At 40.0% G+C, this 25966-nt stretch overlaps 1 protein-coding gene across 3 annotated transcripts in view; it reads right to left on the bottom strand.

Annotated features, from left to right (window-relative positions):
• The window catches only part of FBN2 (fibrillin 2), a 181082-nt gene that overhangs the window by 104295 nt on the left and 50821 nt on the right, over nt 1–25966 (bottom strand). For all 3 annotated transcript variants that reach the window (XM_075447028.1, XM_075447029.1, XM_075447027.1), the window contains exons 8-14: nt 14139–14264; nt 11963–12115; nt 10950–11183; nt 9948–10085; nt 2568–2687; nt 1869–1994; nt 1101–1223 (exon numbers count right to left, since the gene is read on the bottom strand). In XM_075447028.1, the coding sequence (XP_075303143.1) occupies nt 1101–1223; nt 1869–1994; nt 2568–2687; nt 9948–10085; nt 10950–11183; nt 11963–12115; nt 14139–14264 (1020 nt within the window). The remainder of the gene's footprint in view (nt 1–1100; nt 1224–1868; nt 1995–2567; nt 2688–9947; nt 10086–10949; nt 11184–11962; nt 12116–14138; nt 14265–25966) is intronic.

Raw genomic sequence — 25966 nt, 5'->3', positions numbered from 1 at the left:
TCAAGAGGCAATACAATTCAACAATCCATTCACTGTTATTAAGCAAGATTACACTTAACATTTTTAGAACATTACCAAATTATTTATGATACCAGATGAATCATCAGCATATCCTTGTTTTGTTTCTAATAAAAATCTCTTATTAGAATTACACTAAATAATCAAAATTCCAGCTGTGCATTTAAAAAAAACCCAAATACCAACCCCCTTCCCCCCCCTGAAAACTGTAGCATTAGAGCCACTTCAGATTCTACATTAAGTAAAATTAATGATGAATCTTCCTCTCTGTCCAACCCATGTTACTATAACTTTGCTTTGAAGTGTGTTTATGGAAGCACTAATCACAGAATATCCATATGACAATAAATTCTAATTTCAAAGAACTTTCAGTGGTCATCAATTTCTGTTTAAGTCAACAGCCCAGCTGCATGTACATTAGGAACATCACAATTCATAGAAAAGGCTCAACTTCAAATCAGAAAACTAACAATTTATATGATTTTCCACTTACTAGAAATAACTCCAGCCCAAGCCTACTTCTGCTGGCAGCAGAATAGATATCTTCCATTAGTTTACTTAAAACTAAGGCTAAAGGAGACTCTGTTAATAAAATGTTTAATGTAAGTTTTCCATGACCTCACTTTAAAAAGTTTGTAATGCTATGTGTCAAATATGATGTCTTAAGTGTTATGTATTCCAAATTGCCACAATAATGATGTGAAAAACAAATTTGTGTGTATTCATCAATGTAAATCTTTCAAACCTTTTAAACTTCCCATATTCTTGCTCACTTTACCACTTCATAAAGGGCCTGCATATTTTGCTGCATTTACAGTGCTCCAAGACTTTTCAAAAGCTAATTTATCATCTGTTTTAGCTTTCATAATACTATTAAATAATTCAGTTATTTCTTTCTGTAAGTTAAAGATCTATTTCTACTCTAGGCAGCTTAAGAAATCTACTGTAATCAGTTAGTAAGGTATTAGTATGATATCAAATCCATGTGACGAGATTGCCATTCTCACATGAATGAATGGACCGGAAAAGAAGCTGCTTTCAATCAAGATTGTCTTAATGCCTTACTCCTCAGTTCTACATACCAGTACAGTAACGCCCATTTGGAGCCAGAACAAATCCTGGTTTGCAGATGCATTTAAAACTCCCATCTTCATTTATGCACATCCCATTTAAACACATGTTTGTAGTGGTACACTCATCATGGTCTGTAAAACATTGAGAAGAAATTTGTTTACAGTTTGTCACCTTCCAGAAGATTACACAGCAAAAATAAAACATCAGGACTGATGTGACATATTCCTTCACTCATAACTCTGATGAAGTATCTGAAGAGTCTTCATTCTATAGACAAAACAGCAAATTTTTTTCCATGTCGTGGTAAGTTACTTAGTGTGTTTCAGCAGACTGTGTATGGAAGCACAGGAAGTGTCTGTCTTTCGCACATGAAAGGACAAAAAGCTTCAATCACCTGACAGAATTAAGAGCTTGTTGTTTATCTAGGAAGTTTTTTTTGACACAGTACAGTCAAAATTAAAAACAGTTATTTCTTCAGCAGTGCTGATATATGGAACACTTGCTATGAAGCTTTAGGGAAAAATATTAGTCCTGGCACTGAGTCACCTGGGACTCTTGAGGAGAGATGTAGCTTCAAAACCAAAAAAATACCTCAAGTTTTCTTTGAAATCATGCAGTTCTGTACATAACTATTTGAACGCTTGGACTGTAAGTTCACCTCAGGTCGTACATTATTTCAAAAAAGGTAACCCTTAATGATCCTTCATTGTAGCATGAAGTACAATTTCCTGAATCACCAAGCTAATGCGTGCCTCATTATTTAGAAGAGTTCTTACCCACACAATTTTTTCCATCTGTAGTCAGTTCAAACCCAGCATTGCAAATACACTGGAAACTTCCATCGGTGTTTACACACCGGCCATTTTTACAAAGAACACCATTCTGGATGCACTCATCTATATCTAAGGCAAACAAACAAACAAAAAACCCACACAATCAGACAATTACTATAAGATAAAAACATATATAGTGACAATCACTGCTTTGAAAAATACTAGTATGCTATTTAAGTACTACTTAGAAAAAATTTTCCAAAGATAGCTAAGAATTTATTCTCACTGCATCAGAGATAGCAAAATTATTATTTTACAGACTTGTACAATTAATGGTACAATGCTACACTTTGTGAAGCTCAGCAATTACTTTATGAACACTTTTAAAAACCTACTCACACATTCATCTGCATACACACACAAATATATACCTGTTGTACTAACAGTCTATTTCCTGATTTTTAGTAGAACTCCACTGGGCAATTCCCTGGCCAAGTGACAGATATTCCAGAATAATGGACAAACGTTAAAAGACAAACAGATCAAATGGAATGGCAGCCCAGAACTAGAGCGCCAGTTAATATCACAACTGTTGGAATTTACTGAAATTGCATTGCTATCTATTTTTTGAACTTCAATGAGATCTGACATCAGGGGTCAGAACATCTACAGTGTCAGTAGGCGTGAAGCAAATTTTCTTACCTATGCAAGCTTGCTTGGTAGGGGTTCTCTGGAAGCCTGTGTGGCACCTGCAGTAATAGGAACCAGGTGTGTTGACACAGTCTCCGTTAGAGCATGGGTTTGATGTGCATTCATCAACATCTGTTGGCAGCAGAGGGAGCATTAGTGACTTCACAATGTACACAACATTTTCTTCAAGTCTAGAAGTTTCTAAGTGAAAAAGATGGTTAACTAACAGTCAAATGCTAAATACTAAAACTTGTCCTTGGTGCATAATCATCACTTTCCTAAGAACACAGAGGTGTTCTTAGTCCAACTAGGCAGATATTTTTCAGAACTGAATTGCCACTACATCACTTACACGCATCTTGACAAACAAAAATAAAAATACATGTGAGGATTTTGAGACATGGAACTTGTCAGTTGCCCAATAAAAGTGAACAACACTTTATTCAGCATAGTTTCATTTAATGGAACGACCATTCATTCTTCTTCAGAATAAAACCAATACAAATCAAAATTGGCTTTTTAAAATCAGAGCAAATCATGGCACCCATAAACCTCCTATTGTATTACTGGTTTATGGTAGACTTGTGAGCAGGGGCCACACACCAGCAGGAGGGATTCTTAATGAGACCACAGTCTGTGTACCACATCTCAACTATTCATGCCCGATTACATCCTCAACCCCAGCATTCGCTTTTGAGTAATGCCAGAATTAATCTAGCTCTTTTATATAATCTACCTTACTCCCCTTTCAAAAGATTTTTGGTATTTAGGTGCAACCAAACACACTGTAATCACCTTAAATCTTAGGTAACTACTCAGAAATAATTCCCATTTGATACAGGGCTCTGAAAACTTTAACTCCTTTGAAGAACCCTTCCTAGATTTGATCCCCAATGGTTACCACTGAGCCAGCTGTGTCTTTGGCCCGAGACAGCTATTCCGAGCTCTAAAATAACACTGACTATTCCTCCCCACTATGGTTCTCTAGACCCTCCCAGGACCATTGCCCTTGGTGATGCAGGGAGCAGAGGAGTGCACCCCTTTGGTCTGGCAGGCAGGACTCCCAGCTGAGTCTCTCCTGCAGCCACTAGAGCATGACCCAAGCAGCTACAGCTAAATCCACAGGCTACAAACTGAATGGATTCCTTGATGAAATCCCCCTTTCTTCATCAATCATCTTTCCCAATTTGACTTTCTTCCCTCCACCTATGCCCTCCATTTCCCTTGTAAGTCTGAAATTACTCATCTCTTCATTTAGGTAGGCTTTAACACCACAAAGCCAATGCTGATTTGGGGGGAGGGGTTTGTATCTGGCTGTAAGCTGCCGTAGGAAGCTAGGGCTAAGTAAAACCACTGCTGATCAATTTTTAGTAATGATGATTTTCCCACACATTTTGCAGCGTACGCTACTAGAAAGATCATAAAAAGCCCAGTGTAACTTTTGACGGCCACTTGCACTCACCCTTCATCAGGACTAGTTCTAAAACTTCGTTCATTACATCTTGGAAATAATGGAATAGAATAAGAGATTAAACTTGTAAGAAAATTTATATGTTAAATAAATGCGTACTTCTAGAAAGTGCTGTGCCATGAATGACTTGATTCTGAAGAATGGCAGAAGGTCAATTTTGTTCAGATTTAACCATGAACAAGACCATGCATTTCACAGGATTTATTGTGTTAATGCACACACAGTTAAAACAAATAGCATCAATATACATGTCAGAGAGATCTGAGTTTACCCAAATCACTGATTTAATGAGTTCATTTACAGCATTCTTGGTACCTAGGTACAATCAGACCATTTTGGGTAAACAGCTAAATGAATAAACGCAAAGCAAATGGAAGAATAAAATACCTCCTCTCACCCATATTTAGCTCATTCACATTTGCATAGCAGCTGATAGCACCACTCCAGTAAAACCACAAGAATGAAGCAAGACAGAGAAAAGGGAAATTCAGAGTGTTTAATACAATGAAGAAAACAGTTAACTGTATCTCTATACTGCAGTATACCTCCATTTAGTTATAGTAGCTTCCTGCTCTTATGCTTCTCTACAGTGCCTGGCTGTTGGGATGGTCTTTCTACGCTTGTTAGATTAGGTATTTTTTCCTCAGTGCTCAGCTGATATGGGGGGTCAAGGAGGACCGCACATAATTCCTTCAGAACAAAGACCTCAGCTACCAACAAAATGTCAAACTCCAAATCACATCTTCACATTGATGTTTTGTGATATGTCTTAATCCAAATGACTTCACTGTGTATTTATTCTCCTTTAGTACCGAGGAGGACAGGGGGAACTTCTAAATACTAGATATGGCACTCCTCTATTTTGCTTAGTTTTCCTACAGAGAATGACATTTATGATTTTATTATAGGCTTCAACTTGCTTCATCTGTTACAGACAATATGTTCAAGCTAGAAGTGGATCTCACTGTAAATTAATTTATAAATCATACAGAAGGAAATCAGTGTTCCTCTATGAAATAGCTGACTTAAGCTTAGAAAATCCTTCCAAAGCCATGTGCATCACATGATTTCCATACAAAATATGCATCTTAAGATGCTCTTATTTTTATAAGCTCTTGATAAAAGAGAGAAATGGAAAATATATGTTAATATAAAGGAGTTGTTGGCTTTGAGTTTGCATTGCAAGCATGCATATTCCAGCAGTATAAACAGGAAACATATCTGAGACAGAGACATTTAACCCATTTATCCCATCTCCCACCACATCCCTCTTCAGTGTCAAGTATTTCTCTTTTACCACTTGTATCACACTTCTCTCAGCTTCTCAGTGTTTCATCTGTAACACTTGCCAGAATTTCACTTGACACAGATGGAACTTCCAAATCCTCCCTAAAACTTATGCCGATGAGTCTGAAGATATAGTAAAAGATATAAAATACGGAGATTTGCATTTGCAAACAACTAAAATTTAACACAGCACAGCTACAGGCTTGCTGCCACTTTCAAAGTCTCTACAGTTCTATCCAGTGTTTTTATAAACAGAATGACGTAAGGAAAGGTAGTAATACTACAGCTGTCCATCAGTTTGGGGAAAGACACTGACAGTGTCAGATCACTTACGACACTTACAGTACTCGACCCATCAGCACGCTCCCTCATGAGAGCAGCATAGTACAAGATTAGGTCAGAGAGCAGTATGTAACACCATTATTTTTTGATTGGCCAGGATAATTTTGAAGTAAGACCCTTCCTTAATGCTATACAAAAATATCTAATGATTTCTGGCTTCTTAATTTATTGCTTGGGGAGTAGGCAGTCAGAAAGACAGAGCAGCATGGAAGCAGTGTTCATTTATATACAATTAACCTTACCCCACGCAGTGAAATATAACTGCTCCCAATGCCCCAAAACTGTTCTTTCAGTAATGAGAAGATTATCTATGTTAGATTCAAGCCAGCCTTTAATTTAATTTAGTATGTGTCAGTACGCACAGAAATTACATGCAGTTAAGTTCCTGCCTACATTTCCAAGATAAATATCTGTGTGATTTACAGCAACTACCGTTCACAAATCACTGATTCAGTGCGACATTTGAGATACTCTGGCTACTTCTTTATGGCACAACTAGAATATAACAATGAAAAAATCTAATATTCATAAAGTATACTTTTTACAAAAAGTCTTCTGAACACAAGCAGCTACTCAAACGTCAAACTGCTGAAGAGTCAAAATAATTAGTAACAACTGACTTGTTTCACACAGAAAAAAGCTGGCAAAATGACACTTAAACTTGCTGGAAGCCATTACTGGAGGTTTTTTCCCCACTTTCAATCTAGGATGTTACTGTAGCTGGCACAGCATCTTTTGCTTTTCTTAAATCAGATGAAACTTTTTGCTTGATCCCAGTGCACCCAAAATTGCCTCAGTTTTCAGATTATTGTTTCATGCTGAGGTGTGCATTACAAAGTTGAGACAAAATTCCCTAAGTGAATACACCTTTTTCCATGGCACACAACTGTGTGTTAGAGCCTTAAACAGGTCAACCATTTTTTTTTCATGGACCTATCAATCTGGTTTCACAGTTTTCAGGCACTTTCACCTCAAACTGAAAATCGATCCAACTTCGCTATAGCCACAAGCCTGGTGGTCTGCAGGGTGACCCCCCAAAGAGAAAGGGACAGAATGCCAGCCAGCTGTTAACAACACAGTGTATCTTTCTGTCACTCAATTTCAGCACCCAGCCACATAAATTAGATGGGCCTTTTAAACCACAGATGATTGTGCTACTTCAGTTTTTCTTGCATGAATTCTTCAATGAGAATTGAAAAGTAAAAAAGTTTAAATTAAATCCACACAGCTTTACTTGCTGCAACCCAATCATTAAGGGGCACAAAGATACAGCAAATGAAGCATTTCACAATAGGCTCAACAACAGAGTTTAAAACCTGTTCTGGACTAATCCCAAAAGCCACTCTCAGATGCAATTAGTACATTAATACCTGGTTCTTCAGGCTGGGAAGCCAAAAGGGAGCCAAAGGCATAATTTATTTTGTGCCTACAACTATTGAAACTGTTGGTCACTAAAAGCACGACTCTAAAAGGTCACCCAAGCTCAGGTGAGGCCTTTGGTTTATCTACTTACCTAAATTTTCCTACTACTATTAATTCCTAGTACTTAATCAGGAGATACCTCTTCTTTAGGAGTTAACCTTACCATCTGCATCAAGATTTCCTTTGGTTTTACTTTATTTTTCATGATTCATTTTTTCCTACACTCTTAACTTACATATACCACATTATCAATATGTGCATTTGATTACTAATAAAATGCTTGTAGTAGTATCAAATCATAGTAATTTTTACCTCAGTGTGGTTATTATTTTCCATGCTTCACAAATTAAAAAAAGGGCATTGTGAGTTTAACAGCATTCAAATCTCATACACTACTGTGAACTGCTACTTAATCACATGCCGCCTTTATGCTGTCTGACAATACGAAGCACAAAGTAGCTTAGTCAAATTTGTCTTACCTTGACAGGAAAAGATTTTAGGGACAGGCGACACTGTGCCCTTCCACGGTATGCAGGCTCATTTTTTATAGCTGTGTGCTCTTTCAGTATATTTCTTCTTTTAGAATAATTCTTTACAAGCATGAGCAAGCATTTATTCTAACCATGCTCTACCATGATGTCACTTATCACTGCTTTTTAATGATTTGAACCCAGGATAGTTGCCTCAAAAAAAGTACAATTTAGAAAGGCCGTTCACTTTTTTCAATTGCTAGCTTTGTAACAGCCATATATTCAGATTTTTATCATTACTAGTTTTTATTTCTTCATTTGAACTTAGAAAGCAAAAATAATAAAAATGCAATACACTGTTATCAAATAGATAACAAACATCAGTGTGCTTTAGATGATCTTTTCAACTTGCCCCTCAAGTAACAAAGAATATGAATACAAGCTGTGAACTGGATCTCACCAAGAAACATTAGTTCAGTATGCCAGCTGTCAGTAGATGCTCAGACATTTCAAGACAGTTCCTCAAGAGTCAAGGTCCAACACAGTTGAAAATATTCTTGATTTCAGCAATGCAAAATTTAGTACTGGGAACAAAAGTTCCAGGGCTCACCATACACTGTAAAGAAAGACTAACCACACCAGACAGATTTATATTAAAACTCCCACTCCCCACTTACAATTCACTTAGAGCTCCTGATGCCCAAGGATGAAGCAAGAGACTAAGCCTCTTCGATTTCCCAGTCAGAAATCAGAGGTACAGAAAACTCTCACCCAAAAAAAAAAAAAAAAAAAACTTAAAAAGTTGGGCTTGCTGTACCACAGAAGACAACAAGGAAGAACAACTGCAACTGTGTTTAACTACACAAAAGTGCAAAGAGAAAGGTACTGAACTGCTTTCCTTATTTACAGCGGATAAGACAAGAAACAATGAGCTGAATTATTTTCGAAAAATAGTATTTAAATTAGATTAGATGTTCTGAAAACTTCCTGGAAGTTCAACTATAGGAGCACTGCAACTGCCTGGGGAAGTGGTGGGGTCATCAACTGACATGTCTTATGGAGAGAGTGTACAAATAGTTGTCAGGATCAATATAACTACAACTGACTTCTCTGGTGCAAGAGAATGGCCTAGCTAAGGGGACTCGTAAACTTTCAGGTGCAGTATATCAAGCCGATTCAAGAAAGGAAAACAGACAGGTTAAACATAGTAAGAGACAGGGACATCAGAGGAAAAGTACTATTCAACAGCTGTCACACTTCACTTTCCCAGAAGGCAGGGTGCCAAGCCAAGCAGGTCCCTATACTCAACATACAATTCAGCAGGAGGTGGAAGAATTTACAGCTCAAGAGATGCAGTGTTCCCAGCTCAGCTTCTGGTTTATACCCACTCTGCTGCATGTATGTAAAAATCTGCCTGTACTATTCTCACTTGCATACCATAAACTGTGTAGTCTTGCATCAGAAGATCCTTTAAGGATTCATGTAGCTGCAATTCTCTGCATCCTTTGTTTCTGTATTTTCCTCTAGTCCACAAGTATGCTAGAAATTGATTCTCAAAGCACAGTTTCAGTGAGAAAAACCTATCGCTAACAAGCTCTTGTATAATATTTTTCACTCACGTATCTCGAAACTCTTCATAAAGAATCAGTAAGTAAATGTCAATCAGAAATACAATCAGACGTTTCTATTTAGATCCTACACATTTACTAAGCTGTATCCTGCATATAGGATTCTTCTCCACAAAACCACCACACAAGAACCCCCAATTTTTGTATTTTCCCTGAAATAACCTGATGAGTCTTTGACACCGCACGAGTGAAGTCCACACTAATGGAACAAAAGTGGAGAAACCCAAATTCAGCCCTTGTTAGAAAAAGCTAGCATTCAATATTTTCATATGAAATGCAAATATAACCAAAAGTTAATTAATGCATTTTGTGAATTATTTCATATCTTTCAAAATGTCATTCATCCTTGCGAGTAGGTAAAACATAAATTCTACCCTTTATTATCTTGAACGTAACTTGACACTAACTCCTGTAGCAAAAAATGGGGCTATGTCAGCACAGCAAATGAGAACACGGAACATAACCTACTTTACTGAATGTGAAGACAAAAATGTACAATATCCATCAGGTACAGGAATATTCAATAGCAATATTTGCAATTAAAGATTTTATTGTTAGTTTTTTAAGAAAACAGATAACTGCCATGATGATTTTAAATTAGTCCAGTGTAAGTAATACCATGGTCTCTACACTCTTTCACAAGAGTAGTATCATTAAAATTAGTATGTATGTTGAGGAAAAAGAATATGCAATTTTTTTTCGAAGAAAGTTTAAAGCAGAAAAATATTAGCATTTTAAAAGTGAATAATGCATTTTAGAAATGTGCACTTACCAATACAATCCCCATTTGTATCCTGTTTATACCCCATGTTGCACTCACATCGGTAACTAGAAATGGTTGGTACACAACGTCCATTTAAACAGAGGTTGGGATGGTGCTTACAGACGTCTATTGTCTGATTGAGTATTGCTAATAAAAAAAAAACCAGAACATGAGACAAACAGTCACATCTTCAAACAGAAGTAAATATGAAGATTATACTTGGCTTCAGAAAGTATGTTATCAGGTGCACAAATATATCCATCAAGTCCAATATTTTTTCCAAGCACTATCTGTTGACATGACAGTAAACTAACAGAAACAAGTAGCTCTCAGAAACAAAAAACACATTAGACAAACAGTCTTAATTATGATGTACTGTTTACGTGTATAGCCTGATGAGATTTGTCAGTGGCCTCATGAATAAACCACAATTTGGGTGAAAGTTGAAGCAGTCTGTTCCTATATGCTTACTAATTTCAGTGCACCCGTCTTAACAACAGCCCATGCATTTTATTAACTTTATGGTTCTGATCCTAGAAACGTGCTTACACATGTCACAAGCAACATTACATGCAAGAGACTTCCCCCTGAATATTACTCATCTGGGGCTTTCAGTCAAGCCAGTGTTCCTGCACAACAGCTAAATTGTACATTTGGAAGAACAAGGAAACAGAAGAGTTTATTTTAAACCCTGATGGTTTTTTGGGAACACTTAGAAATTTGGAGTTTTATTAGCGCTGACCAAGACAGGTCAGCAGGGATAGCACAGGCTCAAGGACTCTGTAACTGAAGGGAGGAAAAAAAATCTCTACGGATGAACTCTTGTTAGAAAAAGGGCTCCTGAACTTCCTCACATATCAGCTGAGGTCTCATAGATGTGCTTGACTACACAGGCATTTTTATGTGTTAGGAACACCATATCTTTTCCACACTAAAAACTAAGCAGAAAAAAAGGACAAAACAGAAGGAACACAAAAAGAGAGAAAGAACTCACGACAACGCAAGACTTACTTAGCCCTGTAATTACTGGGCCATTTCCAGTGGGACTTTGACCACCTGCCCCTAGGCCTGCTCCGCCTACGCCCAGGGAGAAACCATTGCTTCCAGGGATGGGAATGAATCCTGCTCCTCCTGGGCCATAGCCATTGCCATTTCCACCGGGAACGAACCCGTTTCCTCCTGTCCCACCACCTCTGGAACCACCTCCGGCAGCAGTGCCAACCACACAAAGTCGGCGGTGTTCTTCTATTACACAGGAACGCACAGAGAAGCATAATGTAAATCAACTCTTCAGAGTCTGCTTGTAAGGAAGATACAGATCTTTGTCTGCCACAAAACCCGCAAAACCAGCTCCTCGTTTCTTTGATGTTACGTGTTCCCTCTCCCACTCCTAATCTCAGGCATGATGAGATCCCATGACTGTGGCAGGTGTTACTTAAAGAAGGACACTAAAAATAATAAAACAAAATGCTGTAATGTACAACTATTTCATGAAACTGTTTTGTTGATGTGTTGCCAGCAGCACTGTAACTCCCCGGTCACTCAAGACCTTGATACAGATAAATTGAAAATATGCTTCACTAGGGATGTGGACTACTGGTCTGTGAGCAGAGTTAAAAGAACAAATGAAATACTGATGCATTTTTAGTTCAAAGTAATCCAAAATTTAATGGAACAAGAGAGCAGCTGTTCCTTTAAATCAAAATGAACTATGGACCCTCAGAGTCATTTCCTCTTTGAGCTTGACCACAAAAACTTTCCCATTTCCCAAGAACTATTTCCAAAGTCAACAAAAGGACATTAAAGAAACCAGTCCCAAACAATCATGGACCAGAAAAAAAACAGTTCACAGATGGTAACATCCATATTAAAAACACAAGAATGAATAATACTGAAAGTCATTACTTTCTTTTTCCATTTAGCCTACATTTTAGAGCAGTTTAAAATACTCCAGTGACCTCCATCCCAACTAGAACGGACAGCAAGAAGGAGAAAAGAAGTCAACCAGCCAACGACCCACTCACCTGATCCTCTGACAGGACACATCTCCGGAACAGACCCGAAGGCCCAGCACCGGCCAGACTCACAGCAGCACTGTCTTTTGGTGAACCTACCGAGAAGCTCTTGTGCACAGCGGCCATTCACGATGTTGGAGAAACACGTACTTGCCCTTTGATCTGGAATTTAATTGAAAAAGAAAACAAAAAACAGTAACAGAAACTCCCAAGGTGCTTTCTCTTATTCAACTCATGTAACGACTAAAATGTTTAAGAAGTTGTACTAAAAAAAAGAACGAAACCAAACCCCAACATATCCCAAAACACATCCAATAATCCTCTGAGGCGATCAGCACCCACGCATTCCACATTTGGTTTACTGCAGGATCACATATTTGCAGTGACACCAGCCTTGCATAAATCCAGCAGGCCATCTTCAAGTCTGCTCAAGCTAACAGGAAAGAAATATAGATGATACAAAAGATACAAAGCAATGTCAATAGACACTAAATACAAATCTATCAATAGCCTAGTAACGCAAAACCTGAGACATTTCATGTAACAGCTGCAACATCAGTAAATTCATTTAATTAATTTTGCCTTGGTGCAGATGTATCTGACTGAAGAAATGCTATCCAGCCTGCTCTTCTCAGTAGACTGAATGTACAACAGTACTGCTAATAGTGCCATGTGAAAACTACTCTATATAAATATGTCAGTGTTCGTTACATTCTAGTTGCTTCAAGGACACATCCTAGATCTTTTATTATCACACTCCTGAATGCTGATGAGGAGAAAAGCTCAATGAATTTGGAAAGACATGGGACTATGCACATCCTGATATTTTAGTTAAAAGCAAATATTTATCTTCAACTGCGAAGAATAACGTAACTTGTATTCATACAAGGTTTACATTCTTCACTCTTCTTCCTAGTAAAGGAGACATGATACTGCCAGAGTACAGAAATTACAGTCCAATACTATGAACATCTCAGAGCACAAGAACTTTCAGACACATCTTCTTTTCAAGGAAGGACACTCTGTGGAATAAGGGCCTGCATTGGCAAACTAGGGCACGTGATTTGTGTGGAATTGGTTTGGGGACCTGACTTTAGAAACCAGAATGTCAAACATACCAAAATCCACAGAAATTTTGATCTACTGGAGATGATAGGTTCTCAGTACTCCTGAGGATAGCCACAACATATTTCAGGTTTGGCACTCCTCAGATGAACCTGGGTAACAAAAGCTGGCTACGTTCTGCAAACAATTATCCACGTGAAATCACTTGTATGTCTTGTGGTGCTACTGGCTTGCATCATTTATCTGTAATTCCAAAATCCCTTTAGAATTCCCATCCCCTTCCCAACCTGACAACAGTGTTTTGAGATGTCTGAAATAAGAACCACCACAGGAAATCTAGAAAAGACACTATTATTAGCAATTGTTAATGTTTTTTACAAATGGTATGCATTTTTTTCAGTTAATTCCTCAGAATGGTTTATACCACATATTTGACATATGCAGCTGTACAAAAGAAATTACCACATGTGAAAATAGGCATACATCTTTTTTATAATGGAGAAACAGGTTTGAAATACATTGTCCTGTAAAAGCTACAATCTACTGCAATCTAATATTTGGTTTGGTTTATTATCTGCTCCAGCCAAATTAGCAGCACCTCAGAATACACTACTCAGTGCCGTCGGAGTTTGTATATGTGCCTTACATTGGTCTCCAAAGGATAAATTAACCTATGTGAGATGGAACTTGAAATACCAAGTAAGGATAAATGTTTGCTCCTTTCAAACCAAAGAGAGCTTAGCTTTTGGTTTCATCAGATGCAGGTTAGAGAAACAAGTATAATTAACACTTCCCATGTTTGCCTAGACAACAGGGAGATATTAATTGCTTTATTCCTAACAAGATCCAGATCTCAGGCAGGAGTTCTCAGGCTACAATACAGTCGACACAGAGGGATCCCCTCTCTCCACAAAGATGGCTGCACTGCCAATCATCATTGGAGGACGATGTTATGAAGTTTAAGTAGCTGGATCAGAGACACGAGTGACTTCGCACATAGTGAGGTCCTGCAACGAGGCAGGGAGTGCTAGATGGCTGGGACAGAAGTTCTGCTGCCACTGTGTATAAAGTGCCCTCGTAGCCTTGAGAGCTCTAAAAGCCTGCAGGGTGGAATACCTACCAATACAGCGGGAGCCATCCACGGATGCAACATAACCCCGCGGGCAGACGCAGAAATAACTTCCCACGCTGTTGGAGCATTCACCACCTTCACAGGCTCCTGGGATGATGCTGCATTCATCAATATCTATCCATAAGGGAACGGACATAGGATAATTAGCAGAGCACTTGAACATATTGTATTAAAGAGAGGAACAGACAGCTTCTCTGAAATGGAGCTGTTACCCAACTCAGATTGAATAGCATATTGCTGGTGTTTGCACACTGTAAATAATTTTGTTTGACATCTAATGGAGGCTTTCCTTATCCATTCAAGGGGTGCACCACTTCAAGTCACACAGTACGTCAGAGCAGTCTTGGATTTCCTCTAAACGACATATATACTAAGTGCCATCTCTAGGAAGCACACAACAGCTACAACGCAATACCAAAATACACATCCTGCTTTTGAGGTGAAGGAAGGAGCCTACAGCAGCCAAGCATGACAGCTGCGGGCTTCTGTGACCACACAAATATTGGTCATCAGGTCTGTCTGCTTTCTGACCTTCTAATACTCCAACTGTAAGCAAGAATTTTGGCCAAGTTCTTCAAATATGACCAAATGTTGCGTTTTTACTTTTTTTTCAGATATTTGTAATCCTTTCAAATGTTTCTGCTAACAAAAAGCAGCAGACCCATCTGGACACTGAAACAATTTTGTATGTAAATACACATAAAGTGAGCTGTCATCAAGCTGATGAATGAGCTGCAGTATGTAACAAGGGGCTGCTTGCTAGGGCACTTGGCACCAGGACTGACAGCACGGTGTGCACAAACTGGAAGCAAAACGAGGAGCTGAGGCAATGAGAAGGAATAGGAGGAAGCAGTGTGACTGTATTGTTAGAGAGATCAAGCACAGCAGACCAAATGGGAATGGAAGAAATACAAGTAGGAAGAACAGCATGAGAGCAAAGACTTCTGTCATGACCATTTATACAAAGGAGCCCTTTTAAATAACCACTTCACTCTACAACTTTGACAAACTTTAGACACGTGAATATTTTTAGGGTTATTTTAGCAACCTAATTTTGTCTTTTAAGTGACATCTGTCCATTAGTTGAGTGGCCTTTGGTGAATGCAAACTATGGCCCAGGTTTAACATGGGAAGAATTCTGACAAAACCTGGAAAAATATGATGAGCTGTCTAACTAGCTTGAGATGAGTTGTGTTTTCCAGCTGGAATGATGTGATACCACAGGTTTTGCATGGCTTGATACCAAAGACAGTCACAGGTACAAGACTTTGGCTTAACTAGTTTGTAAAAATCTAGGTGCAATATTCATTTAAATTAGCTTTCATACTTTGAAACAAAAATAAAACCACAAAAATCAAGACTGTTGAACCCAGACTGTCTCATGTCAAATAATTCGGGAGAAGCATCAGAAAGAATGTATGACAGAAATTATCTTGTGATGACACTGTGAAGGTATTCACACTCCTTGTAGAAAGCCCTGAGATTCCACAGACCACTCCTGGCACAGACCTACCTTTTCCTTGGACCTGTCACTCTAGAAATTCTCTTGAGATGAATGACTACTTGAGAAATAAACTTTAGTTTGTGTGTTTTATTAGGAGGCTTTTATGTAATGAATATTTTGCTCCCTCCCTTGCTACATTCTCCACACTGAAAACCCAAAGAAAAGGAAGAGTGAGAAAAAGATCTGGCCTGCACAGGGAATATATTAGAAAGGTAACTCCCCCACTGCGGGAAGGCCCACACATGAAGAGCTCCCTTCAGATATGAATCTACAGAAGACATTCAAGTACTGAAAGTAAAACTAAGTTTTGCCACTAAGGATGTGAAAATTTATCTTTCTAAACTGAAGGTAGGAATAAAACAAGCCCTCTCCCACTGGCATGTCATGTGGAGTGTCATTGTAGAAAAGACAATATATCTTACAGGTAGCATGTCTTCAAACACCCTAATTACTCCATACATATAAGCATACTGTGGCCCTTGCTATTTGCTTTACACTATGAAGCAGAATCTGAGGAGGTCAAAATTTTGTCTTTTTAATAAGGTTATTTAAGCGTTTCAGGGGATGCCAAAAGTTTAAATTTTATACTAAAATACTTACAAAATGATGATAACTATTCCCCACATTTTAGACATCTGCTCAAGTATGTACAAAAGAAAGTGTCATTTTTGCTAAATCAAAACACTTCTAAGTAATAATGCTTTCACTTAAGACTTTGTAGTTACCCACTGCAGAGACTCCAGAATTCCAAAGGATGGTAGAAATCAAAACCAAATTATTTCCCGGGCAACCTCCAAAATATTGCTTTAATTTATTGTATTAAAGACAATATCTATAATGTGGTGAACTGCTTGCCATGTGATTTAATCCAATGAAATGAAACCATGTGTGCAAATCAAAACAGAACCGGAACCAGCTGCATGCCTTGTTGAGATCTTTCATGCAGTACAGGTCTTTGACAACCCCTCATTCTTTTGAATGTGAATACTGTTTTCACGCACAGCCTGAAACCTCGTGTCAGAAAGACAGGCAAGAATACTGGACGAAATAAGGACTCCGCAGGAAAAGCTTACTTTTTCTGGAAAGTGACACCTTCCCGATGGCAGAGTCACTGGATGCTCATGCAAGACAACTCCCTTATTTTAACATTCCTCGAAGCACACCTTTGATCCCAATGAAACACTACACTACCCTTTTTCACCACTATGGTAATGGTTCCAAAAATAAATTCCAAGACTACTTCTAAACTTCTGAGGCACTGAAATATTGATAAAGATATTACCAGCATGGTGATCACAATTTAGCAGCATGGAAATACCGTCTGAACATGAAAATGCTGTACACACTAATGGGATGGCACAAAGCTAATAGCAACTGCCACCAGTAATATGTGAGCAAGTTAAACTTAAGAATCCCTGTGCTAGGAACTAGTTACATAGTATCTTCAAAACACCTGCTTCATTCAGTCACACTCTTAGAGCATGGGTCTCAAATCTTCTAGGTCTCATAGCATTTCTTTCTTTTTTTGATAACTGATGTACAACAGCAGCTATTATACATAACAAAAAGAAAACTACATGAAGAATGAGTCTATAAAAATCTGACTACTACAACCAGCAGGCACTTGAAAGCTGAAAGTTTCCCCTTCATCTTCACTCTGCTTGGCACAGGTACCTGCCACTTCAAAGGCAGTAATCTTAATTACAAGAACACAACACCTGATCTTCTACCAAAGGAAACAAAACTCCGAACTAGCTGGTCAGACAGCAAAAAGCCCACTGAGGTAATGAGTAGGTGGAGTTTGTAGCTCTGGCAAGTGAAAGGCAGAGGAAGGAAGTAGTTAGCCCCTTCTGCAAAGCTGCAGGACACAGACCATCCTTCTCACCTGGCTACAAGCACAGGAGTTTAACACTGTCTAGGGCTCTTGTCCAATAACGACAGGGAGCTGGGAAGGGAGGAAGGAGTTTCCCAAAATCTGGGCAGTGACCAGAGTGGAAGAAAGGCTCCTCAGTCTTCTCCATGAGAAAAAAACCGCATGTTTTTAACCAATTAGCATGGAGAACCCTTGTGCAAGAATAATTTTCTTACTTACTGGAGCAGTACCAAGTCAGTGGATTTTTTTTCCACTAGTTTTTGAGCTAAATCTCTGCCTCTCCTTCCCTGTCCCTGGTTCTTGCATGTGCAATTCTTTCAGCAAGATCTCTGTTCCCTCTGAATGGGAATTCTGAGACTTTACCTCAGGAAGAGCTATTTTTAGCATGGCTGATTGAAAAACATACTCAATTTCTTCCCTTCTCCCCTTCCAAAATACATAAATTAAATGCTTTTGGGGAAAATGCTCCAGAGATAGTAAGAGGAGATGCCGTCTTAAGGGTAAAAAAAGACTGGTGGCATGAATGGCTGTGGTTCCAAAGTTGCACGTAAGATGAGAAAGCCAGTCTCAATAGGAGAACTAATTTAAATGTGTGGCACAAACTCTGCAGGTGTGAGTATTAATAGGTGAGCTTCTGCCAAAAAAAACCCAGCCTGGCTCCCTGTCATCCAGAATTCATCACTTCTATTGCTACACTAACCAGGATTTTATGAATAACGGAATTAAAAGTACCAGAAAAGGGCCACTCAGCTGCTGAGTTCTGAAAAAGGGTTTCCTGGAAATAGTTTTAGTCTATAGTAATAGCCACTAGTATCAAAGCTGAATAACACAGAGTGTAGCAAAATTAGACATCAAAGCAGGAAAACCATAAATGGAACTGTTTCTTTGAAAGAGTTCTTTGCGTTTTGGTGCCACCTTTTAAAAAAACAAGGAGCCAGCCTGTGCCATGGAGTCCTAGCCCTGGCAAGTCAATAATGCACCAACGTCTCTTTCTGGAAGAGCATCAGAGGCATCCGACCTCCTAGAGTACCTTGGACTGTAAAGGGTGTCATAACTCACTGCATTTAGTCAGGGAACATGATGTATTGTCAGTTTGAGAAGAATAAATGGAACACATCTACTAGATCCTTGAAGCACTAAGTAGTAGTCCACCTCTTATGTAAACCAGCAAGCACAACTGAAAGCTTACTTCACCTCTCAGTTAATCTATATACAATCCATCTCTAAACAACCCATAGATCTAAGTTCCATTAATTCTGTAAGACAACATCCTAAAAATGTACAGTATTTCATTCTGAAAAACACAATGAAAACTCAGTAGGCTGTCAGCCAAAACTTTCAGGCCAAAAAAGAGAAGGGTCTGGGGTTTTCCTTTGTGTAGTTAAGATGTCACACCAGTGATAGCTGGAATTTGGTACAACCCTTGTAATGGCCTTTTCCACATCTTTTCAGCTCTGTGCCCATTCCTTGAATCCTTCCATAACTTGCCCAGCAGCGGAAGGAGTTGTCCCGACTATTGCGGAAAGTCTATAGAGCAGCAATAAAGAAAAGCCTGTGAGTAAAATCAGTAATGTTGAACCCTGAGCTGGATTAGTTTTAAACGTCATCTTTTCCCAAAAAGCCTAAGCTGCCCAGTTACATTTCTACACATAACGGCATGCACACAGTTATGCATACCAGCTGTTCTCCTGTGCTCTGGAAATCATTTAAACGCTCTTTACTGATATACAATTGCCATTAACTTCTGCAAGGTCCGTGTCAGTAAATTGTAATCTGAGGCTCCAAATAAATCCTATTAACTGCATATATGCCTTTTTACTGTGTGGGTTTTATTGTGGGTTTTTTTTTTTTCCCCAAAAGAAACACAGGAATATAATTTTTTTCCCGAAAAGAAACACGGGAATATAATGCAAGCAAATAGCCTAGCAATGCAGTGTTTATTGCTCAGCACAGTTCTAGCAAAATCCCTTATGGCACAAAAAGCACAACATGAATACTCCTACTTATTGTAACAACAGTTATTGCTTCCAGGAGGAACAACAGGAGAAAGAATCCTAACCCACAAAATACATTTGAGTGTTAAGGGTACAGGATATAGCAGGAGATCTCAAATCCCTCCTTCGTAAGCAGAAGACTTGCTGTTAAATAAAGAAGCTCTGAATACTTAGCGTAAATTTAATTAATTTAAAATTAAAGACAACAAGAAGGGCTTCTTCAAGTACATCACTAGCAAACGGAAGACTAGGGACAATGTGGGGCCGCTGCTGAATGAGGCGGGTGTCCTGGTGACGGAGGATGTGGAGAAGGCAGAGCTACCGAATGCCTTCTTTGCTTTGGTCTTCAGTGCCAAGGCAGGCCCTCGGGAATCTCAGGCCCTGGAGATAAGAGAGGAAGCCTGCAGAAAGGATGACTCTCCCTTCATCAAGGAGGACTGTGTGAGAGATCACTTAAGCAATCTGGATGCCCACAAATCCATGGGCCCCATGAGTGCTGAGGGAGCTGGCAGACGTCATTGCTGAGCCACTCTCCATCATCTTTGAAAGGTCCTGGAAGACAGGAGAGGTGTCGAAGGACTGGAGAAAAGCCAGTGTCACTCCAATATTCAAAAAGGGCAAGAAGGAGGCAAGTCATCCTCACCTCCATCCTGGGAAAGATGATGGAGCAGCTCATTCTCGAGGTCATCATCAAGCAAGTGGAGGAAAACAAGGTTATCAGGAGTAGTCAGCATGGATTCACCAAGGGGAAATCATGCTTGACCAATCTGCTAGCTTTCTAGATGAGGGAGAGAGCAGTGGATGCTGTCTGCGTCGACTTCAGCAAGGCTTTCAACACTGTCTCCCAGAACATCCTCCTAGGGAAGCTCAAGAAGTGTGGGCTGGAGGAGTGGTCAGTGAGGTGGATTGAGAACTGGCTGAATGGCAGAGCTCAGAGGGTTGTCATCAGCGGCTCTGAGCCTAACTGGAGGCCTGTAACTAGTGGTGTCCCCCAGGGGTCAGTACTGGGCCCAGTCTTGTTTAACTTCTTCATCAATGACCTGGACGAAGGGACAGAGTGTAACCTCAGCAAGTTTGCTGATGACACAAAATTGGGAGGAGTCGTAGACAGACCGGAAGGCTGTGCTGCCATTCAGCGAGACCTGGACAGGCTGGAGAGTTGGGCAGAGAGGAACCTGATGAAGTTCAACAAGGGCAAGTGCAGGGTCCTGCACCTGGGCAGGAACAACCCCATGCACCAGTACAGGCTCCGGGCGGACCTGCTGGAGAGCAGCTCTGCAGAGAGGGACCTGGGTGTCCTGGTGGACAACAAGTTAACCGTGAGCCAGCAGTGTGCCCTGGCTGCCAAGAAGGACAATGGAATCCTGGGGTGCATCAAGAAGAGTGTGGCCAGCAGGTCGAAGGAAGTTCTCCTTCCTCTCTACTCTGCCCTAGTGAGGCCCCATCTGGAGTACTGTATCCAGTTCTGGGCTCCCCAGTTCAAGAAAGATGAAGAGCTACTGGAGAAAGTCCAGCAGAGGGCTACGAGGATGATGAGGGGACTGGAGCATCTCTCCTACAAGGAAAGGCTGAGGTAGCTGGGCTTGTTCAGCCTGAAGAAGAGAAGGCTGAGAGGGGACCTAATAAATGCTTATAAATATCTGAAGGGTGGGTGTCAGGAGGACGGGGCCAGACTCTTTTCAGTGGTGCCCAGTGACAGGACAAGGGGCAACGGGCACAAACTGAAGCACAGGAAGCTCCGTCTGAACATGAGGAAGAACTTCTTCACTCTGAGCGTGACAGAGCACTGGAACAGGCTGCCCAAGGAGGCTGTGGAGTCTCCCTCTCTGAAGATATTCAAGACCCGCCTGGACAAGGTCCTGTGCAGCCTGCTGTAGGTGACCCTGCTTCGGCAGGGGAGTTGGACTAGATGACCCACAGAGGTCCCTTCCAACCCCTAACATTCTGTGATTCTGTGTGATTCTGTGTAAATTTCCAGCCTCTGCCTCTGAACACTGGAGCCTTGCCTGCTTACTGACTCCAACTTGGATTTTGTCCTTTGTAGCCAGCAAGTAATATTTCATCCGGTTTTCCATACTTCAAGAAGGGAAAGGATTGAGCAGGATACTCCATACTACCTCACTTCAATATAATGTTTAAAGTAAAAAACTTCATTAAAACAATGCTGTTTCTATTAAACCATTTCTCTGTGCACAGGTTCTAACTCACAGGAGACCAATTCCTTCTGTCCTTCCCAGTGGCCTAATCCATATACAGAAACGATGTAACTTCACTCAAATGAGCAGTCCCACTAACTGGAAGTGTAACTGCGTGAAGGACTGGCTGGAGTTTTAGCCTATAAATCTCACACTGAGACATTACAAACTCTCAAAGCCTTTCTTAAAAAAAAAAAACACAATAAAACCTGAATGAAACTATGGCTTGGCTTTCATTCTCTGCTTCATTCTTGGAATAATGTCAGCATGGTATTACGCTGGTATAACTTTGGTATTACCACCTTGGCTGTGAAGCATGGGGAAATGGACAAGCAATAATTTCATTCCTTTTTTTTTCTTCCTCAGAGAAAATGGTACAAAGTGGGCACTGTGGGTTGTTACCTGCATAATTCACAGAATCACAGAATGTTTGGGGTTGGAAGGGACCTCTGTGGGTCATCTAGTCCAAACCACTGGGGGGAATGATGTGACTAGGAAAGATCATGGGGAAGCTGTGAGCAGGCACTAATTAGTGCCTAATTTCTGCCACAGCCAGAAGTCGCAGGGGCTTAGAAGAAACAAAGCCAGAGCATACGACCTGTTCTGCAGTAGGCTGCCAACAAAGCAGGAAAGGAAAACCCACTGATTACTGAACTATGAAATAACAGCAAATCTTTCAGACTGCAGATGATGGTTCACTTCTTTTACACATGGTCCCACAAGCACCACAGATTTTTAAGCAGGTACATGTTAAAAGCATGTTCACCCCTTCACTATCGGGAAGAATTGTTGAATAACATTTTTAACAATTAAAGCAGAGCTTTAGATAGGTTGAAGAAGTAGAATGTAAAGAATGCTTTAATTACTGTTCTCAGAAGGAAGGACACAGATCATTAAGTTCTCCTCTTGGCATCAAAGCTGGTGTGCAGATGCCAGGCAGAAACACAACATATACAAAACGACCTGCATTTTTTGGATCTCTGTGAAAACATGTATTTGATGTATTCTAACTACATCCTTGCCTAAGAGGAGGTATCAGGTCTCCTTCTCACCGAGCTCTTCTAGGGTTGACAGCAGTAAAGCATGAGCACTGCCATGGGCAGATCACAGACCTCATCAGAACAGGGACTTCATCTGTTGAACCGAGACAGCAGTCCATCAAAACGGCTATCCAAATGCTGTCTTTGCTCTGACAATACATTTATCAGACTAGAAATGCCTTTTTTTAGGACTAACACCTCAACAGCTGGCTTGGCCAAAAGCACTACTGCCCTACTCCTGCTGTACAAGCCTCATGGAATAATAATAAATACACCATGATTCAGAGAACCAAAAACCCAAGTGCGCTTCTCATGAACAAAGCTAAGTAACTATTCATCAAAAAATGTAAAAGTTACTCTCTAACATGAAAGTAACCATGGCATTCAATACTATAAGCAGTTCTATATAGTCTCAACCTGAAAGACTCCTGCCAAAATAAACAGGTGTAATCCAAAGAATATCAATTTGAATCAAAGCCTTCCAACGAAATGTTTGGTAACTGGCAACACAAATCTGAGATGAGTAACAACAAAGCAGATGTTTCTCATCTATATGTTGCCAGCACAACCAAATGCACTACATGCTTGTTTAGAAATTAGAGCTGGTTCTTCTTCAGCTTTGAAATAGCGAGCTGATTACAGTTCTAACATCTTCAAATCCACTCTTTCAAGGAAGGCACCACAGTCACATTTTGGAAAACATTCAGTACTGCAAAGCTTTTTTTGGACAGTTGTTTATATTTAATGGCATAACTACAATAAAGTGTTTCTGAATTTTGTGTACTTATGTTGTGATGCTCAGTAAACTTAAGCTTGAATTCTACTGAAAGACAAACTGTATTGACAGAATTTTTGAAAATCACGGTAACTGTACTTGGTTTTTGAAATCCCACACAACACAAAATGATGGTAAAACCAGCCAGTTCTGCAAAGGCAACTGCAGTCAGAAGATGCTTATTCACTTCCTAAACAGTGTGTAACCTTTGCAGATGTACATTGCTTAGAAGTTAATGACAGCAATAAGATACTAACAAAATTAATGATGTCAGCTATATGTCAGATTTAAGGTGGGTACAGGTAGCTGTTAAGTTCACTGTGCCTGTGCTTCATGCTGGGAGGATAAAGGTTAGCTCTGGTGTGCAAGTTACACATCCACGTCAGTACAGCACTATGTCTAACCCAAGAGTAGTGCCAGACGTCGTTCTATAAACTTTGTCACAAACTGAGTCGCATGTAATTGTTAGTGGTACCTGTCAGTTGACCTTTCCAAATGATTAGAGTCCATTATCAGAAAAAAAGCAAGTAGTGTTGGATTGTCACCACACCCCTTCATACTTTGTATTCCGATTCATCCATTACTAATGCCCCTGCACCTCTCACCACTACTACTCAGTAAGGAAATAAAAAGGAAGTTCTAATTTGAAGACCCAGTGATGGAGTGGCGGGCAATTCTGGGGGTTCTGCAGTTAGCAATGAATGGAAAGGGATGCTTCACCCTTTGGGCTTCTTTCCACATAGGCGGAGAGGAGAAACAAGCCAAGTAAAAGGTCACAGGCTGATGAGCATGATGTCCTTTGCTAAAAACTGCAGGAGCAGTGGCAGCAGTGGACACGTGGTCTGTTACCTCCTTTCCACTTCTTCCAACATGGGGAAGCCGACAGGAGGGCTCTTGTGGAGGCAAAACAAAGCACTCTGCCCTCTTCCTCTTCTTCTAATTACAACTCTCCTTCCTATATGCTGATGCCTCACTGAGAGCCTACAAATGTCCCGTACCTTACCCAGCCACCCCTTCCTGTTTGCCTCTCTGGCAAGAAAGATCCAACCTATGGTTGGATCCCCACTCTCTCCCACAAAAAATGAAAGATTTTACTAGGATGCGCTGTCCATTCTGTGCTCAGCCCTGTTCCTCACAGGTTGCCATGCAGCACAAGGTAGATGAAATGCCTTGGATTTATCCCTCCCGAGGAAAGTGGTTCTGATTACAAATTCCCCTCCAGCCATCTTCTTTCGTAGCATTCCTCACTCCACTTGGTGCCTTCCGGTTTCTCCCTTCATCCTGCAGAAGGCTGTGGAGATGGTGCCACACTGTTGTACTGCTCTACAACTCTTCTACTGTTCCACTGTCTTCAAGGTATGGAGAGATTCTTTTGCCAGCATCTCAGCAAGGCTCCTGGTGTTCCCTCACTTCCAAAATGATTCAGATGGAACTCCTTTATCTGTGAAGGTGACTGCTCCCCGCAGAGCCCAAAACTGCTCTGCATACACTGGATACCTATCAGCACACTCTTGGGTACAGCTAGGTAGACAGACACGTGCACACACATAGACACATACACAAGCTGCTTCTACTTCTCCTCCATTGTTACAAGAAAACCTCTGTTTCTATGCTTGCATCTCTATTTCTTGCAAACTGTTTCTTAGAAGGTTTTAACAAGATACAGCAAGGCTTCCCCTAGAAAAGCTCATGACAGAAACATCATTGTGTACTGAGCAGAAATGGAAACTAGTCAACGTAAAGAAAGCAGAAGAAGGTGGAGGACAGGAGCAGACAAAAACACCTTTTGATTTTCTTCTTTTACTTACTCTTCGGTATTACATGCAACACCACCAGATGCATCATTTTCACTTACAAAATGTGATTTACAAACTGATTGTATCACTTAATTTTTCTGTGAATTCTGTGTTGTGGGCAAAACTAGGGAAAACTCTGAGATTACTTCCAAAATCGGCTACAAACCATTTATTTGTTTGTAACTGAACATACTAAGTATAAGGTAGGTTGGTAACACACTTAAATTGCCGCCTAACCACAACCCAAAGGCTTGAACAAGCCGTTCTCTTATTTGTGAAACTTGAATGTGAAGGTACCCACTGGCTGGCATGAAGTTTGAGATGGCAAATTCACTCAAATCAGCGAATCTTCATCAAACCCACAATAACTCCGCCATTTTCTCTTGCATTACTTCAAACTACACCAAATTGCTCCTCTTAATTGCAGCAACATGTTGACTGAAAAAACATGCTCTCTGTTTATTAAACTATGTTTATTAAATGTGGTCTATTGGATTTTTCATCTAAAGAAGGACATTTCCTATACATTTTTTACTTACCCAGGCTCTTCAATGCAAACTTTTCACAGCAGTAATTTCTTGCATCCATTACCAAAACTGCCACGTTTGCTTTTCACCCTGTATTCAGGAGGCTGAAAAT

The sequence above is a fragment of the Opisthocomus hoazin genome, chromosome Z, assembly GCF_030867145.1.
Source record: "Opisthocomus hoazin isolate bOpiHoa1 chromosome Z, bOpiHoa1.hap1, whole genome shotgun sequence".
NCBI classification, from domain to species: domain Eukaryota; kingdom Metazoa; phylum Chordata; class Aves; order Opisthocomiformes; family Opisthocomidae; genus Opisthocomus; species Opisthocomus hoazin.
The sequence above is the reverse complement of the archived record's forward strand: the minus strand, read 5'-3'. Positions and strand labels throughout refer to the sequence as shown.